Raw genomic sequence first — 19,031 nt, 5'->3', positions numbered from 1 at the left:
GTTGTTTTTATGTGAATCCCCGGGTTGGACCAGCCGCACGTGCGCCTTTGCTAATGTTCACGTTCTGGCCGCTGCGCCCTGCCGAAACTGCTCGATGCGTCACAAAAGGCGTTTACGTAAGGTGTGTGCGCATCTTGGGCTACCTTTGGTACAAATTTTGTTAAAATCGAAGGAGTTATCGATTTCTGCTGAATGTGAATTTCGCACTGTTGCTATCTGCACAGATGTACAATCCAAGTTGGATGGTGTGTTCAGGGTGTGAACAATAAAATATGCTTACTAGGTGCACTGAACCAAACACCACCCATGTAAACCATCTGGAATGCATATACTAAATTTGTACATACATGGAAATAATAATCTACCCGCTGGCGTGTAGTCCTGCACTGTCATGGGCAAGAGGCCTCGCATTAGCTTCCCTCAAATCCTATGTAAGCACATGTAGCAGTAAATCCAAGGTGGTCGCCATGGTCTGCCGAAAACGATTTCATAAGCGCGTGCGATTCAGCCTGAGAGACCCACGTTAGACGACACAACGCGGGACTGTACGAGAGGCGCGGCTGAGACGGGACGCAGCAAAATTGACAGAAACCGTATACGGTGTGCGGCGTGCCAATTGCATGAGCGTCAAACGAGTTTTGGGACTGGACTGCGGTGTGCCCACTTCACCATTTCTAAATTTTGCCGCTTCAACGTGCTTTTTTATTCCGGACGAATGCAAACCTGCAACCTTTGGCATGCAGGCTCAGGACCACGAGCAATGAACTGACAAAAAACAGTCCACTCAAGATTTGATGGATCAAAAAGTCCAACAGTTTGAAATTTGACCGTTGAAATATTCTCGTATTCCGAATTGCAGTGAATACAAAGCTGACTATGTTGTTTACTCAGTGCCATAGCTAGGAGAACTCACAAACAGCAGCTACCCCCACGTTTGCGTGGTTAAGTGAGCACCAAAATGATTTTCTCGAATAGTCTTGAGACCGGATTGCCCAAGTCGTACATCGTCGTAAATCCCAGAGGATTGCTCTGTTTAGAACCACCATGTTGTACGAAATTGGCTGCAAATGGCAGCCAAATTCGACCAACCGACGCACGAAATACCGGGGCGTATCAACCTGGAGCTTTGAATACCAATATCCATGAAACGAAGACCGTTTTCACAACACACCTCTACTGAGAGAAGTACCATCTATTTCCTCACGGATCCATAAGCAGCTAATCGTACCTTATTTATGCAACATCCAAGCGGCGTCCGACTATCCGCACATAGTAGGACACAATCATGTGTGGGAGTATACACACGGCGAACAGTAATGTATACTACATATGTCAGGACAATGGTTAGCTCACAAACGGCTGTATAAAGAGGCTGGCAATACGCTTGTGCATACTGGTCCGTGAGGGCCAGCAGCAACAAATATCACGATTCCACGCCACATTTCCTCAATCTCTACCTGTTGCATCTCGAAGGCAGGTAGAATGCATCCAGTTTGAGACAGCGACCCGTTGGCACGTGAGCCTTGCTGAAAACAACCTCCACGCGTAGAATTACCACCAGAATACAATCACGCAGTTATTAATTCGTAGCATCGCGGATTCGCGTGAACCTGCCAAGCCGGGCCAGCGACGGGCAGCGGACAGCAGTTCCACCTGCAGCGGCGGGGCAGCGGACATGCAGTTCCACCTGCCGCGGCGGGGCAGCGGACGGCAGTTCCACCTGCCGCGGCGGGGCAGCGGACGGGCAGTTCCACACTGCCGCGGCGGGGCAGTGGACAGCGGCGCCACTTAACGACCGTGGACCGAGCGTGACCCGCGCTACTCTCCAGCCACACGGTGGACCGTCAGTCCACATCCGTCACCAGAGCCAGCACACAGCTGCCACACCCGACTGAACAGCCCCGCACTATTCCCCTTCCCCGGTCAGGCAGCCCGATGGATAGCAATCCCCCGATCCACCACCAACGGCACAACACAGCCGGTACAGCAGAACCGAGTGTCACCCGCACGCGGGGTTCCGTGCGCCGGGTTTCTGAGGTTCTGAGCCGTGACTGACACGGCTACGTCTTCTTGACGCGCTTGGCGGCGGGTGGGGCGGGGCAGCGCGGGCCCGGCCGGGCCGCGCGCCGGACGCTTGCGGGCTTGGCGTCGTCCGGGTCGCGTCGTCACGGGTGTGCGCCGCGCAGCCCGTTCTCCAGCCGCGCCAGCTTGGAGGCCAGGTCGGCGATTAGCAGATCCTGGGCAGAGAGCTTCTCAGCCTGGTCGTTCAGTTCTGCTGCCGCAGCCGGTCAGCGACTGGCCCTGAGTGCTGGAGCGGGACCGCTGGGGCCGACACCTGGCGAGAAGACGTACTGATGACGTCACATACCGCAGCTGGGTCAGCGACTGACGCTGATACATGCTCTCTAACCAGTCACCACACACGAGCGTGTTTTCGTTCGCTTCTGGGTCTCGGGAGCGAGACACTAGACAGGACGGACCTGCTGCAACTCGGGTCTGGCAGCCAGGCGCGGAAAGGGCCCGTTTGTTCAGGTGAACCTAAACGCACCGTATTCCAGCCCACCACTCTCCGGTTGCCTCTATAGCGTCACTGCAAGCCAGAGCCTGAGTCAAGCCCGTAGCCTGCCAGAGCGCCACCTATCGAGAAGACCTTGTACTAATTACCACGCGTGTGCTGAGTCTACGTCCACCCGTGAGCACATCTGCGTTTGAATCTGCAAACCGCAACCTTGGATTGACGTCTTTACTTTTAGTGCGAAGACGGGCTGCACTGACCGAGGATGCATCGCTGAATGCCCAAAAGAACGTCCGCTACTTTATCTACGAAACAATGTCTACGAAGGTGAATCATACGGAACACGACGCCAATCATAACGGACTGGACCACAGTATAACTGTCCTTTTTACGCAGTATACATCGTGCTTAACTGTGTGTAAACTGTTACACATGTCCATCAATTCAAGAATTTATCATGTAAACGTCAATCGTGTGCATGCCAGCCAGTATAACGGTAACTGTTTTTCCCCGGCGAGACAAAAAGCTACGCCACATCACTACAGGCTTGCCCGATGCCGGACAACTAGAGGAAGCGGGCCCCCCGAGGAGAAGACAATGCGATGCACTCTGTGCCCGTCGCCGTTCAATGCTTCTCCTGCTGCTATCCAGCACAACAACGCCCAACCATCTCCTCAATTTGACCTGTGCGACGTGAGCTGACCATACAGCGTCATGACGTGAGCTAACCATACAATACCATGGCGTGAGCTGACCATACAGTACCATGACGTGAGCTGACCATACAGTGTCATGACGTGAGCTGACCATACAGTACCATAACGTGAACTGGTCATACAGTACCATGACGTTAATTGACCATACAGAACCATGACGTGAACTGACCACACAGTACCATGACGTGAACTGACCGTACAGTACCATGACGTTAACTGACCATACAGTACCATGACGTGAACTGACCATACAGAACCATGACCTGAGCTGGACATACAGAACCATGACCTGAGCTGGCCATACCGTACCATGACGTGAACTGATCATGCAGTACCATGACGTGAACTGACCATACAGTGCCATGACGTGAACTGACAATACAGTACCATGACGTGAACTGACCATACAGAACCATGACCTGAGCTGGCCATACAGAACCATGACGCGAGCTGACCATACAGAGCCATGACGTGAGCTGACCATACAGTACCATGACGCGAGCTGACCACACAGAACCATGACATGAGCTGACCATACAGTACCATGACATGAACTGACCCAGTGCTGTCATATTTACCCCTTGGGTGACAGCGATGCCAATATGTTTTCATGATACTACACCGCGGCTTGAGGCTCACTGTCTGTTGCCCATTCCCTTGCTCAAAATCAGCCAATCGGCATCGAACAATGCGACAGTCAACCCGGCATCGAAGCGCCTCAGGCTTTACAAATGGCCCGGACAGGTCAGATGTCTGGGTTTGGGGTCAAAGGGCATCTGCTGAGCGCCAACGAATGGCGAGTGAGGACCGCCGGAGAGCCGGGATTCGGGTAGAATGCAACTTTATTTTATATCCTTGCACACCCTACAAGAAAAAAAATTTGGAATGCTCAGCATACCATAACATACCATGACATGAGCTGAGCATAGTGTGCCATGACATGAATTGTCGACGCAGGATAATGACGTGAGCTGCCGCCACAGTATCACGACGTGGGGTGCCCATACTGTGCCATGACGCGAGCTGACCATACAGCACTGACCACGTCATCCAGTGGTCCCCTCCCCCTTCCGCCCAGATCACAGCACGCACCTGCTGGCTGAGCTTGGCCACAGAGTGCTCCACCACGTTGATGCTCTTGTTGCGAGCCTCGATGGCGGCGCGCTGCGAGGAGAGCAGGCTGCCCAGGCACGAGCTGGGCCAGGTATCACCCGACGGAGCGCCGCCGTCTGCAGAGGGACGAGGTCAGCAGGTCGCTCACACACAGACTGGGCCAAGTGTCACCCGACGACGCGCCGCCGTCTGCAGAGGGACGAGGTCAGCAGGTCGCTCACACACAGACTGGGCCAGGTGTTATCCGACGACGCGCCGCCGTCTGCAGAGGGACGAGGTCAGCAGGTCGCTCACACACAGACTGGGCCAGGTGTCACCGACGACGCCCGCCGCTGCAGAGGGACGAGGTCAGCAGGTCGCTCACACACGGACTGGGCCAGGTGTCACCGACGACGCGCCGCCATCTGCTTAGGGTCGAGGTCAGCAGGTCACACAGACACGAGCCGGGCCGGGCCCGACGGCGCGCCGCACCCCCCGCCGCCGCCGCAGAGGGTCGAGGTCAGCAGGTCACATAGACACGAGCCGGGCCGGGCCCGACGGCGCGCCGCCACCCGCCGCCGCCGTCCGCAGAGCGTCGAGGTCAGCAGGTCGCACAAACACTATTATGAGCGGCAAGAAAAAGTCCGGAGCAGGTAGCGGAATACAGGAATTGAAGCAGCGACAGCGTGGGCCGGGGATTACTGCAAGGCAAACGTGGCGCGACATTCACAACATACAAAAACGACGCCGACGTGAGTGTCCAGTCCGCAGCTGCCAGGGCCATGCTGCACGATCCCGCTCGGATTTCTTGCTTTAAGAAGTTATGCGTGGTCTGCGCGGCTGCCCAGCCAGGCCTCGCTCGGTGCTCTGCAAGCCCAGACGGCAGGGCAGCGACCGGCCCGGCAGGCCTGACTGCGACGTACCGGCGCTGCTGGCACCGCCGGAGAACAGGCTGAGCAGCGAGAGCGGCCGCGGCCGGGCCTCGTTCCGCTTCAGGCCGGGCACGATGTGTTCCTCGAAGTGCTCCATGGCCATGGAGGAGATGTCGCGCAGCTCCTGCAGCACGGTGAAGGACGAGCGCTCCACCGAGGGCGCCTCCTTCAGGTAGCGCACCACCCGGAACACTTCGTCCAGCACCGCGCGGAGAGAGGCGGGAGGGGGTGAGACGCCAGCTCCGAAACTCCGCAACGCAGGGCTTTGCGCAGGGCGGAAGACGCAGGGCATGGGAGTCTGGGACCTTAGGACGGTCCCACTCCGGACCATTCCTGGCCAGTAAGGGTGAGCACAGACGGGCGGCCGGCACCGGCACCAAACAACGGGCATCGCTCCAGCACGGGCTGACTAGACATCGTTCTTCATCGGTCCCGAATATTTTGCCCACGTCCACTGCGTCTCGCCTTTAAGGCCCATCATTTTTTTCATATATATTTGATCGTTCTGTCGCCGTAGATGTATGGCCTTAGTGAAACAATTCAAAACGCATCTTTGTGTCCCAACTTTTTTAGTTCCACTGTCTAGGGTTGTGTTACCCATCATCATTCACCAGCCCCTGCAGGTGCCCTCAAAAGGCTAACAGAATTCACTTCCGCGCACTCCGACCAGTCGTTGATCTGCTAAGCAGCAGGCATAACGCTACATCTCAGGCCGCGCAAGCATCCCCCTCCGTAGATCTCCCCCGCGTCAGCTGCCCCAGCGACCGGACCGGTCGGCCCCGGCGGCGTCGGCCAACCCACCTTGCCCGGAATGAAGCAGCACGCGTCCATCTCCATGTAGCGGCGGTAGGTCATGCTGAGCAAGCCGAGGCGAGTCTCGACGGCGGCCAGGTGCTCCACGCGCCGCGAGAGCGGGTGCTCGCGCCGCTCCGACTCGCGGCGCGGCAGCTGGGCGCGGAACAGCTTCAGCGCCTGTTGCACATACCGCTCGGCGCGCGAGAAGCCCTGGTTCAGCCGGTGCCGGATGGCGCGCTCGAACGTGCGGCACACCTGGCGGCGGGCAGGAGCTGGTTCACGGACAGCACGCCGGCGACTCTCGGCACGCGTTGGGGACGACACGGCTGCTCGTGCGAGCACCAACGGCAGCCCACACACCAGCGCACCACGTTAACCACTCCACAGGCACCACCCGGGGTCAAGCATCCATGACAAGCCTCCGTCCGGTCCATCAAAACACGGCAGGAACTCAAACCGCACGCCACACGCGACGGCGGCTGATGAGTCGTTTCAGGTTCAGACCCAAGCGTGTTCTATTGCGTTTTATTGCCATCCATGTTTCGCAACGCCTATGCTTCTGCTTCGTTATTATTTATGTGGCACGGTGGGCACCTTCAACAATTCACAAGGAAGCAGCTGTACAGACGATGCATTAGGCTAAGCTAGCGATTAGTTTACACCACGACGTACCAGCCGGATGTTGGAGGCGGTCTCATATGAAAGATAGCTGATGATCGCCTCCAGGAGTTCAGGAGGCAACATCAGAATGTTGGCAGGCTCTCTGCCCAGATCGGCTGTGACGAGATCCATGACGGCTGCTGTAAACGCACATTACGTGTTAGGCAATACAGATCCATGTGTAAATGATGGAAAGAGCTTTAGCCTTATCATTTGTGAAAAACGAGATCATAGTCATACGCAAATGGCTATCCCTCTAATCCCGTTGTGTGGACTGGGCAGGCTGATCAGAAAAGTCCACCTACAGCAACAATGACTGCTTGACTGTACATCAGGTAAGTGTGTACAACACCTGATGTGCATCAGCACGAGTGCATTAGCTCGAACTTCGACAGATGTTTCGCCGGACGCACTTTTCAAGGGTGGTGGTGTCCACACCTCCACAAAAATAGTGGGGTGAGTTATATGTGCACGTCATACCGCATCTCCACGAGATCCACTGCTGACTATGAGTGTTACCATCTCCAGCGGTATTTATCAATATCTCTCTGTCTACGTCAGTTGCTGTAACTTATTAACACAGATTCTACGCCAACGATTGTAGGATCAGGTATGCACACTGTGCGGCCTTTGGTTCTAAATGCCTCAGGTAAAATGGGCGCGATCCGTGCAATCCTTTAGGCACATGTATCCAGGACTGTTTAATGTTTGATTTGTAGAAGTCTGCAAAACGTAATTTCACATCAAGTGCACCTATGGATCCTCCCTGCCCCAGGTACAGAGGGGGGAGGGGGGCGCACCACACTGGGTGCCAGCTGTGAAACTGATCAGTGCGACGCAGGGTGTAAACAGTGTTGCTCCCCGCCACCCCCGCGACCGGAGGACACTAGAAACATAGTGAGCGCCACATAGTACAAACAAAGCATGTCTGCGACCCACGCCACATCAGATCTGAGAGTAGCTTTCATTACAGGCTGCAGCATAGCCAACATGAACACACGACTGTTGATGAGAGCATGCCTATTTCCCAATCCACTGTCAGATTATGTAGATGTCTACCATGCTCCAACAGCCAGCTCGAGCCATTCCTGGTGCACAACTATCACGAAAATGTAGCCGGCAACATGGGATGCCAATGGGGTTTAGGTTTCCGGGACATAGTCAAGTTGGACCCTGTTTTATCAGCAGCTTAAAGTTCTTCTGGGGGTAAACAGTGGCACCTCTCATGTTTGTAGTAGGGCCAATAATAACATGACCTAGTGCACACTCTGTGCTGTGCAAATCAGCTAGCCTTTCACTACAAACAACTGACAGTACTTTTTTCTTGTTGCCTCCCTTCCTAACTGACATAATGACACTAACAGGTAAACATTTCAGATGAACCAATGCCAAGCCACATGTTTTCCTCACTGTAGTCTTTGTTGTGATGATTAACAAGATGCCAGGTTAAACAAGCAAGATGCCTCTTGTGACATGGGACCAGTAATACCATGATCAACACAGCCTAGTATAAAATATGGCAGCAACGGCGCACATTTCACGACTAGCCATGGCGCTCCCATGTAAAATGCTCTTCTCCAGGCCCACAGCTTTCATAATCTTAAACATATATGCATACAAAGTGCATAGAAGTGAAGCTTGTACAATTCTCTTTTGATTTCCGGGATCAAAAGTGTGCGCCATAGCATTCATTTTCGAACCATCATGTAAGGCGTAGACCCATGTACGCGCCGCGATGTCCAGGCCTAAGATCGAATCCCGCTGTCGCCAACTCTTTTCAGCAGAGTTGAGATGGAACATGGAGTGAAATATGGTCGCTGACTGGCGATAAAACTATTGAGTGCAATAATTTCTGATTAGCTATATATATATATATATATATATATTATAACATAACACATTAATGTATATAAAATATGCATATCCATGCATATTGTCTAGCCTGAAGATGCAGCTGCTGTGCTGTGAAACATGCTGCAAGTTACTACAAAAAATACATATGAGATCTTTTTACACCTATAAAATATACCTGACAGATGTTATGCAGCCTTTGGGCTTCATGCAACAGCCTATGGCTGAGGTGCATAGCATAACTGTGCCTGATGTATGGAACCTATGGCGATGGTAGCGATCCAAAGCTGGGCGTCCTCAATCCGGCCAGTGGTAGGACCAGGCACTGTGTTAGGTGCTTAAGGTGCGATGCTGGCGGCCACTGCTGTGTAGGGCTGGCAATGCTGCCTCAAGACCAGCACAGCAATGATGACACAGTAACATTGCCAGCACCTCTGATCGGGAAGCAGTTGTGCTTAAAAGCAGGATGGTAAACATTATAGTGATAAGTGCCATGATGGCAAGCTATACTGCACAGTGGTGCTGGTGACAAAATTTATAAAACTACTTTGATTGATCCTGAAGAGCTTAAACACCTGACGGACCTATGGCCTAAGTGACCATGCTCCCTAAAACCATTTGCAGGAAGGGTTTTTTGGCATAAAGAGAATAAAAACATTTCATCACTGGCTACACTAAGCAACTAAACCTGAAAAGCTAGCTTTCACATTACAAAACCTGCAAAATAAATATGTGAAACTTAAATATGACACAATTTTTATAGTTGTCATCCAGCCTTGTAATTTATAACTAGCTTCCATCCATTAATCCCAGGGTAGGAAAGGCACACCAAAGCATCTAGAGTGGAATGGGCAGCTTAGACAGATTTAGAAGATGCATCAGTATCTGACACATATGCTGCATTTGCTTAAGGCAACAAAAGCCCTCAATGGACCTTAGATTGCCCAAAACCATGCCCCAGTTATACACATTTTTACACAAATGTTGCATGTTGTGTTGATATCATATTTCTGTATCACCCTTGCGCTCAACATTTGCTCATATTGTTGCAAGGAAATTGTTTTGTATAATTTTTGCAATGATGTTCTGTAACATATACAATGCTGAGGATTGGGTTACAGCTAGCTTTCAGAATATTGCAATATTTGACATAAAACATCAGTTTCTATAAATGTCACAAGTATGAAATCCTCCCTTGCATAAGCAGTCATTCTATGATGTCAAAATGAATTTGATAGCCCCGCATCTTACATGATAATTATTTCAGAATAAATCATAAAGATGATTTATCTTGCTGACTAACTGTACATTTCAGGTACAACACAAGCCATTGCACCCATTAAATACATTAACTATGACATTTGCTTCTTACATTGGATACACTTACCAAGCACAGGTTACTGTTAAATGTCAGGTTTATGCTACATGCAGTCTCATGGCGATGTTGAATTTTGTGATGGTGGCCTCCAACAATGTTGAAATGCACTGGCAAATGTTGGCTTGCCCTTCACATATTGTTGCCAGAATATTACAACAAAACAAAGGTAAAAGTCACACCATGATCATCTGCTTTGGGCATCATTTGATGAGATTGGCTGGACTTTTGAATGAAAGACACTAAACTACAACATGAAAAGCATTTAATCAAAATGAGGTGTCCAGACAAATGAAAAACACACATTAGGTGGAGGTGATGGAGTTGCTCTCAGCACAGCCCAACAATAAGCCACACACATTGATTCTTCTGATCTGGAAAAAACATAACTTACAATTTCACATAAGCTGAATTATGCCAGAAAACCTAGCCAATTTTTGATGTCAGATGACCTATTCTAAAAAGTGCAGGCTGGTCACTCCTTTCCTTAAATTTCATATCAGGTATGTGCACAACACTGCATCATACCAAACATTTCCATTACATTAAAGTGCCTTTCATTTCTCAATACACACATCTATTGCAATCACACAGCTGTGCTGAACTGACATAATTACTGGTAAGCCCATTCCATGGGTGGTAATGCCTCTGTAGATATAAGCTATCATTGCATATGTTGAATATTCAAAAGCCAATCTGATGGCGATCTCAATATTCATATACTAAAATATACCAAGATCCTTAGCTCCATCATAAATATACCTGAGCAGACCTTGATCAATCACTTCACCTGCAGCCTCCAGAAGCATTCAATGGCTGGTAGCCTAGGCCACAGTATTCATAACTAGCAAGTTGTGCAGTAACTGAATCCTTACATGATCAGTTTTGATGCAGAATATTTAAATGAGTCATTATATGTAAGCTAAGACACAATGTGACTTAGCAAAGAGCAACATACATCTGATTAGCCCAGACACATCTGAAATTACTTGAACACAATCTAATCCGCCAACCACCATCCCCACTACCCGCTACCACACTTTGTACACTTAAGGGGCCTTGGCCCCCAATGTTGACTTGGGCCCTCTTAATATGTCAAATATGAACATAAAAGGGAATATTGGGCCAATGAGCCATTGTGATTATGAAATGAAGAAGTGTCAAAACTGCTAGCATGCTAGGTACCAAAATGCATCACCGCCAATATAACTTTCATGTATCACTATCATCATTATCATATCAGCCTCAAATAGAAGTGATTCTCCAACATTAAAACAACCTTGGAACCAACTACACTCTTTGTAGTTGGAGCCAACTAGTCTCCTTGAAGATTTGCTTTTATGGCCCAATCTTGCAGTAGTTGGGATCTGAAATGTTTTACTATGGCCAGCTTCAGAGAAGGTATTATTAGCTTATTCCCATAATATTCTTATTGCAACACCTCTTAGTTGGAAGGAGTTAACAATGTATGATTGGTAGACAACACATTTGCCAGCACATTTCAGTTCTTGTCTGACCTGCCTGCCCTGTTGCCAAGATATATATAATAATAAATATAATTATTCATGAATATATAAATATAATAAATCATGAAAAGCATTTCAAGAAATGCAGATTCATATATTGTGCCTGACTTTACCTGAGTGACCACATGCACTGACTCACAGTTTTGACAGCACTATTCCCCCTCATCGCAAGTTACTGAACCCACACAACTGTGATGCAGGGCTATCCAAGTCAAGACCCCTTTGTAATATGGTGTCTGAAACTGGTTCAGCATCTTGGCAAGGGAGAATAGAAGCACTAATAAAATATGGAAATGAGACAAGGCCTTTGCAATCAACCCAAGGCCTCTTGTAACGACAGTATGGCAGGCGTGGGGGCCCACAACATAAACGGTCTTAATAAACTAATTACAGCACGAAAACTGTAGACACCAATACCAGTAAAGCACCAAACATTTATAAACACCTCCAGCACCTTAATTCAACTCTATATGCCATTTATTGGCGATAAATGCTGTTTACTCCCACCCACCGCCCACCCACCACCACCTACATTGCTCACAACACGCCAGTAAATCGCGATGCAGCAGTCAGCTGCTCATGCAAAGATAGTTCCCAGCTGATTGTACGATGACGTCACAAAACAAAAAAAAAACACCGCCAATCTGTGGTAGTGTCGTACGACACCGCACAGGACAAAACCAGACAGGATCGGGCGGAGCTGGACAGAATCGACCGGAACCGAACGGGATCGAACAGGATCGGATCGAACCGGATGAAGGTGCACTGAAACCAGACGGGTTCGGGTGAAAACGCGGACGTGACCGATAGAAACAAGACAGGACAAAACGGCAGCAGATAAGACCGCACGGTGCGGACGGATCGTGATAACGTCAGATGAGACCGGGCAAGATCAGAAGAGACCGGTCCAGGCCGGACGAGGCGGCACGGGAGTGGGACTGGACGGTGCCGCGCGGGACCTGGCGCGATGAACGGGGCCGGACAGAGCCGGATGGGACTGGGCGCCACTAGAAGCGGCCGGACAGGACTGCACGAAACTGAATGGGACCACACCAAAACCAGACACAACCGGGTGGGACCAGATTGAACTGGATGGAATCAGACAAGGTTAGATGGAACCATACGGGACCGGACAGGACCAGACGGGTCTGGTCTCGTTCCGGCCGCGCTCCGTTCTAATCCTGTCCGGTCCCACTCATTTTGCTCACGCCCCTTGCTGTCCGAGCCAATCCCGTCATGCCACTAGGTCCCGTGTCGCCACGTCTGGCTCCGTCCGGTCCTGTCCTGTCCAATCCGATCCCATGAGAGGTCAAATTACATCCGAAACCGTCTAGTTTCATTTAGTTTCATCTGGTTCCAAACGTTGGATCACATTCCAGCCTGTTCTACCTGGTCCCGTTATGTAGCGTCCGACTTTATTACGGAATGTTCCATATCTAAAGAAATTAAAGCGATCATCAGATGTGATGACATAAGCTCACTTATATCTAAGCATTGGTATACTTTTAAGTGGGAAAGACTGTCACAAACAACACAATGTCTCTGTATTGTAAGTACGCTGCTCATGGCGTCATTATCTGATTTCGTCATCGTACCTTGCACAACATCGATTGAGAGCCAGTTAACGACCGTTTTATCCGCTAACTGTGACTACGAACTCCAAATATGAACGACTCGATCATCATATTTTTCTTGGCCTTGATCGCCGCGCGGCTTAGGGAATGGGAATATTTGAAAAACGCTATTAAGGCGTCACGGACCCCTGGCCGACATTGAAATAGTCTCCGCGAAATAGTTTGCGCATCTTCACGGACGTGTAGCTCAGAAATTAGAGATTTCGGCATTAAAAAGGGCAGAACTGTAAACTGCACCGGATGATATTTAAGATGGCTATTCCGTCTCAAAACTCAATACAAGTGTGGAACACTTCCTTTAAGTCACATCCGGTGCCCCCGATTCTAGTTGATCCTGTCCGGTTAAGTCTGGTTTGGTCTAGCCCCATCCGGTCCCGACTGGTCCCGACCGGTCCCGCTCGGTTCGGTCAGGCTCCTTCAGGTCCGGTTCCGTCAGGCCCAGTTCCGTCCCATCCGGTTCCGTTCGGTCATATCCGGTCCCTTCCGGTCCCATCTGCCCCGATAAGGTCTCTTTCGATTTCATCCGGCTCTGTCTGACTTGTCCGGCCCGGCCCCGTCTGGTTTGATCTGATTCCCTCCAGCCCCGTCTGGTTTGATCGGATTCCCTCCGGTCCCGTCTCGCCTCACAACATTCCATCCAGTTTCGTCCAGGTCCGGTTTCGTCAGCTTCCGTGCGGTCCCGCTCGGTCCTTCTCGGCTCCTTTCATCACAGTAGGTGCCGTCCGACCCTGTCCAGTCCGGTTAAATCCCCTCCGGTTCCGCCCGGTCCTGCTTGTCAAGTTCCATCCCGTCTTAATCCGTCCGGTCACGCGCGCTGCTGGTTCGGTGCGGCCCCATCCGGCCTCGTCTTTGGCCTGTAATGTGACTTTGAAGATCGACATGGTTCGCGTGCTTAGACGAGCACAAGCTGGAATTCATGCGTGTCTCTCGATGACACACTCTGTATCAGCATCAGCCCACACAGTCCCATACAGACAGCGCGACTCTACTACCCCGTCATTTCACCTCGAAAATTTGCGTTTTGAGCTTTTAACCGCCACAATCGACCTCGAAGGCTGACGTAGCCATGGCCCGCACTAGAATTGGCAGCGGGCTTGATAATGACGCCTGATTTGCTCAGATCGATGCGAAACAGCGTCAGTGCGGCGTTGCTCAGTCATATGACCTTAAATGCGACTTTGGGGAGTGGCATGGATCGTCCTGGCCTGGGTGATGCGTCTATGAAATACTGAAAATCAACGTTTTTAGCCGGCATACATGCTACTTAGTGTAGTCTGTTTAGATACAGGCCGTGCATCACACTGCGGCAATGCATCATGCAGGGCAGGAATCTTGCCATGAACTGACACTAGAGAAATGGCAGGGCCGGATGGTCGGTAGCCGCATAGCCGAGTCCAGCGGTCAGAGAGGTCAAACCGACGCCGAGGGAGCCGGGCCATTAAACTGCGAGACCGAGCGGCTAAAAACATTTGACGGTCGCTGGGGAGGACGCAGGCCCCAGGGCTGGCAGGTTGGTTTATACTTATCCACTCTTTTGCTCATGATGCCAACGATGTTATGACGTGTTCGCATTTCTAACAAAGACGGACGGGTGAATGGAACACTCACTTCACACTGTCGGTTAACATGAAGGACCTAACTAACATCTAAGGGCATTTTGTCGAACCACCTTTTTTACAGACACCTTAAGCTGCTTGACAGAAGATCTACCGCGGCGAACAGTGGAACGCTTATCACTGTGTTGCATTCGGCTATCTCGCAACAATAATGCACGTACTGCAGAACCCACTGGCACAAGCGGTAAGCTGGCCGAAACAGTGCTGCAAGTCCGGTGCAGGTTTTTATTGAGACGCTTCACAGATTCAGTTTGTTTGCTTAGTGCACCACAGTTAGTGACCAGCACACGCACACGTCTACCGCCAGCTACGCAGGGTGACACACACCACTGGACCAACGCACGAGTCTAAACAGCGCGAAACCATTGAACCCACCGTGGCAACAAAACAGCACGCTACCTTCGTAAACGTTTAAAGCTGACAGAGCAACACTGCTGCAATTACTGGTGGGCCCGGGTAACCACGATATCAATAAAGACCCGTAATAAGCATGTGACATCAAGCCATACTTCTACCGTGCAGTTAATCCCAGTCATTGTTTGTTTGACTGCACACAACCTTTGCGCGCTAAAAAAAAGCATCAAAAGAACTGGCCATGGACTGTCACTTCATGAGCCATACGTCCCTGATCGGGGTGTCAGCATGCAGACGACACGGCACAACACAAAATCACACCGCCTTTTGGGGATCGCTATGCCGGCTCTGGAGATCCGCCTTCCTCTGGACACAGCTGAACCCGATGACAATCTCAGATCGCGACTACCAATGTTCCCGTGTGACGTCACTGGTGCAACACGCAGCGGCCGGAAGCCGTTCTCGGGCCGCCCGAGGCACAGGCCGCAGCCGAAACAATACACACCGTGCCCTACAACGGCACCAACGCAGCCCGAAGCACTCAACGTCGGGGTTAAGCCGCTCGTTGCAACGCCGGATAATCGGGAGTTAATCGCTGGTGCTTTGGCTCAACTGTGCCAATTCGAAACGCCAACCACCACAGAACCCGTTACGATTTTTTAAAACCTTCCCGCCAAAATCAAACAGCAGATACTGATTACCTCAATGGAACACGATGCGATCTTTTCCCTTCATCTGGACAGACAGATATCTTCATCAATGCATCATCTAAGGTCGAAATAAGGCTGTATCATTAGCCATGAGTCTGCGCCTTGATCTCAACAATCCAGCCCATTGCCGTGGCTGGGCTGTTGGGAAGGGCACAGGCACAACCAATGATATTTTGTCCAGGTCAGCCAACACTGCAGTACTTTTCTTAATCTTAGAAAAATCTTTCTGATCGTGAGATTTTCGCCAGGCGTTTTCGACCAACACACCTAGGCCCTGTCGGGGATGAACATACATACGGACGCATGTAAACTTAGGTAGCAGACCTTCCAGTAAGCATTTCTTGTCGGACACAACACCGCAACACGAGGCCGTTACTTCTTTTTCGATTCGCTCAATATCCCGCAATGTCTCGTATCAAGCTTTTCGTCTCATGATCAAGCTCGGAAAGAGCTTATCTAAACCTGGCCATTCCTTTCCACATTAAAAACATATATACGCCATCGTCACGGCGAAAGTTAAGTTGGGACATCGTACAGTCATGACATATATATTGCAATTGATTCATGACTATAGTTCAAAGTTCACAGCCGCTTAGGCGTTCAAACGTTTGTTTCTTGATATATACCCAATACAGAACGTGTTATCATTATACATGCGTATACACGCAACTTCTGTTACAAGCGTATTCAGCATGTGCACCATTTCTCGGATATGATTCAGTCGATCCAGGGGCTCAACCATGTATCAACTCTCGTGAACTTTAAATTCAAAAATGCGGAACGTGAGGTAAACGGTGATTTGACCCTCTGTATCGCGAATATGTCGCACAGCAAATGTATTTACACCTGAGCGAATGTGGACTTCCATCTATCATCGTAAATAAAATGCAGCACGTCATATTTGTACATCATAACTTTTACTTCGACCTTGACGTCATATGTCAGACGAACTTCGGAGCATGATGACCAATTTAAGACGAGTTCTTTTAGAGCTTGATCACGATACGAGAAGTTTGGTGCAGACATGAGCGAAAAAAAGAAGAAGATGACGGCCGCATATTACGCCGCCTTATTCAACCACACGCGTGTATGTACCCCGCTTTTGTGGCGTACGCATGTAACTTTTCAAATTACGTACAGCCGAGTAAAAATTGCAACCCCGCAAACCAACATAAAAGGCCATTGATGCCAATATTAGTTACGTAAGTTGCAGAGTGCACTCGCGAGAAATTTTATGCATAAAGCGCTATGTATTACTACTGTAGTCGGGACGGTATCGTTAGTTATATTCCTCGCTAAATAAACAAGAGAAAGGGGAAAAGACGAACCGATATTTCAGCCACATGCCTTTACCGAAACGCGTATGAATGCAAACTTCAAAATTCAAGTGGGATCGGCAGGAAATTGTAAATTTTGAATTAACTGCTCACATCCGTTTTGATGAACCATGTAGCCGAAATATCAATGCATCTATATCTCCTCCTAGTTATTCTACAAGGATTAAGGCTAACAGCACCGTCTTAACATTAGTAGCTACATGGAGCACAATCACCAAAGTGCATGGATGGGCTGCAGTGGACAGCCAGGAATGAACGGGCGGCCAGAAGAGGGAACTGGTGCTAACGTACCAGTGAGGATCATCCACACTTGGACATCCCGGCAGCACACATCCAGTGGTGCACGCAAGGCATTGCGGTTGGCGGCCATCCGTTGATAACCGAGATCAGCGCAGTAGACGGCTATTGGCTAAGATCCGCGCCGTGGGCGCCTATTGGCTGAGATCGGCGCAGTGAACAGCAAGTGGCCGAGATCAACGCAGTGGACGGCTATTGGCTGAGATCAGCACAGTGGACGGCTATTAACTGAGAACAACGCAGTGGACAGCTATTGGCTAAGATCAGCACCGTGGGCGGCTATTGGCTAAGATCAGCGCAGTGCACAGCTATTGGCTGAGATCAGCGCAGTGGATGGCTATTGGCTGAGATCGGCGCAATGGACGGCTATTGACTAAGATCAGCACCGTGGGCGGCCATTGGCTAAGATCAGCAAAGTGGACGGCTAGTCACTGAGATCAGCGCAGTGGATGGCTATTGTCTGAGATCAGCGCATGACGGCTATTGGCTGACATCAGCGCAGTGGACAGCTAATGGCTGAGATCAGCGCAGTGGACAGCTATTGGTTGAGATCAGCGCAATGGACGGCTATTGACTAAGATCAGCACGTGGGCGGCCATTGGCTAAGATCAGCAAAGTGGACGGCTAGTGACTGAGATCAGCGCAGTGGATGGCTTTTCTAAGATCAGCACAGTGGATGGCTATTGGCTGAGATCAGCGCAGTGGACAGCTATTGGCTGAGATCAGCCAAAGTGGAGGCTAGTGACTGAGATCAGCGCAGTGGATGGCTTTGGCTGAGACCAGCGAAATGGACGACTTCTGGCTGAATCAGCGCAGTGGACGGCTAGTGGCTGAATCAGCGCAATGACAGCTGTTGGCTGAGATCAGCGCAGTGGACGACTATTAGTCGAGATCCGCGCAGCAGCCGGTGGGCGGCGGCGGCGGCGGCCGCGGCGGGCCGCGGTAGGCCGGGCCGGGCTGGTTACGGGTGGGCCGGCAGTGCTGCCGCTCCGCTGGCACTCCCGTCGCGCCGTCGTCAGCCTCCTTCGCCGCGCCGGGATGAGACTCCTGCGCACACGTCAGGACATCAGTCACACCGGTGGCCAGTTGGCAAGGCACAGACAGATATGCAAGAGTGCAGTTTTCCTGTGTATAAGCTTTTGGTATGTGCAATAAAAAAACAGCAGATGCGAACCATACAAACCAGTGTCATCGTCTGACAATTAAGCACTATTGGCTCATCTGCCGAGGAATTCAAGTGGAAACACGTAGATAGAAGGGTAGGTGATGCATGCAATATCATTGTCATCACGTTCATACCATGTTGTCATATTCACCTCCACACTTACCTTTTATATAACTTTCTACAAGCACTCGTTTGACAGAGCTTACTGTTTACTAGCTTACTACAGAGCTTAAAATAATCCTGCCCGTAGCATGCCATCTATTTCCAAGCCTTTCAATCACTGAAACAGGTAATGCTGGAAACTACTTGATTTCAGAAACTAAACACAAGCCATGTATGGTGCGCGCAGATATTTGTAAAAGCACAGCATGCCATCTAGATGGTAACATAGAATCCCTATTCTTGTCTTCACAAAGGCTTTAAATTATTGGTACTCCACCCACCCGTTGTTGGGGG

At 50.4% G+C, this 19,031-nt stretch overlaps 1 protein-coding gene across 1 annotated transcript; it reads right to left on the bottom strand.

Annotated features, from left to right (window-relative positions):
- Window positions 1–2,165: 2,165 nt before the first annotated feature.
- LOC119094539 (F-box only protein 28-like) lies at window positions 2,166–11,986 on the bottom strand. The gene is made up of 7 exons (XM_037217599.1): window positions 11,917–11,986; window positions 6,723–6,850; window positions 6,057–6,305; window positions 5,923–5,933; window positions 5,247–5,503; window positions 4,324–4,460; window positions 2,166–2,258 (listed from the first exon to the last, which is right to left on the bottom strand). Exons 2-7 carry the CDS (start codon window positions 6,840–6,842, stop codon window positions 2,166–2,168), a joined length of 867 nt encoding a protein of 288 aa, XP_037073494.1. The 5' UTR covers window positions 6,843–6,850; window positions 11,917–11,986.
- Window positions 11,987–19,031: the final 7,045 nt, after the last annotated feature.

Source organism: Pollicipes pollicipes, unplaced genomic scaffold (assembly GCF_011947565.3).
Source record: "Pollicipes pollicipes isolate AB1234 unplaced genomic scaffold, Ppol_2.1 Scaffold_4002;HRSCAF=4701_pilon_pilon_pilon, whole genome shotgun sequence".
Taxonomy (NCBI): Eukaryota; Metazoa; Arthropoda; class Thecostraca; order Pollicipedomorpha; family Pollicipedidae; genus Pollicipes; species Pollicipes pollicipes.
The sequence above is the reverse complement of the archived record's forward strand: the minus strand, read 5'-3'. Positions and strand labels throughout refer to the sequence as shown.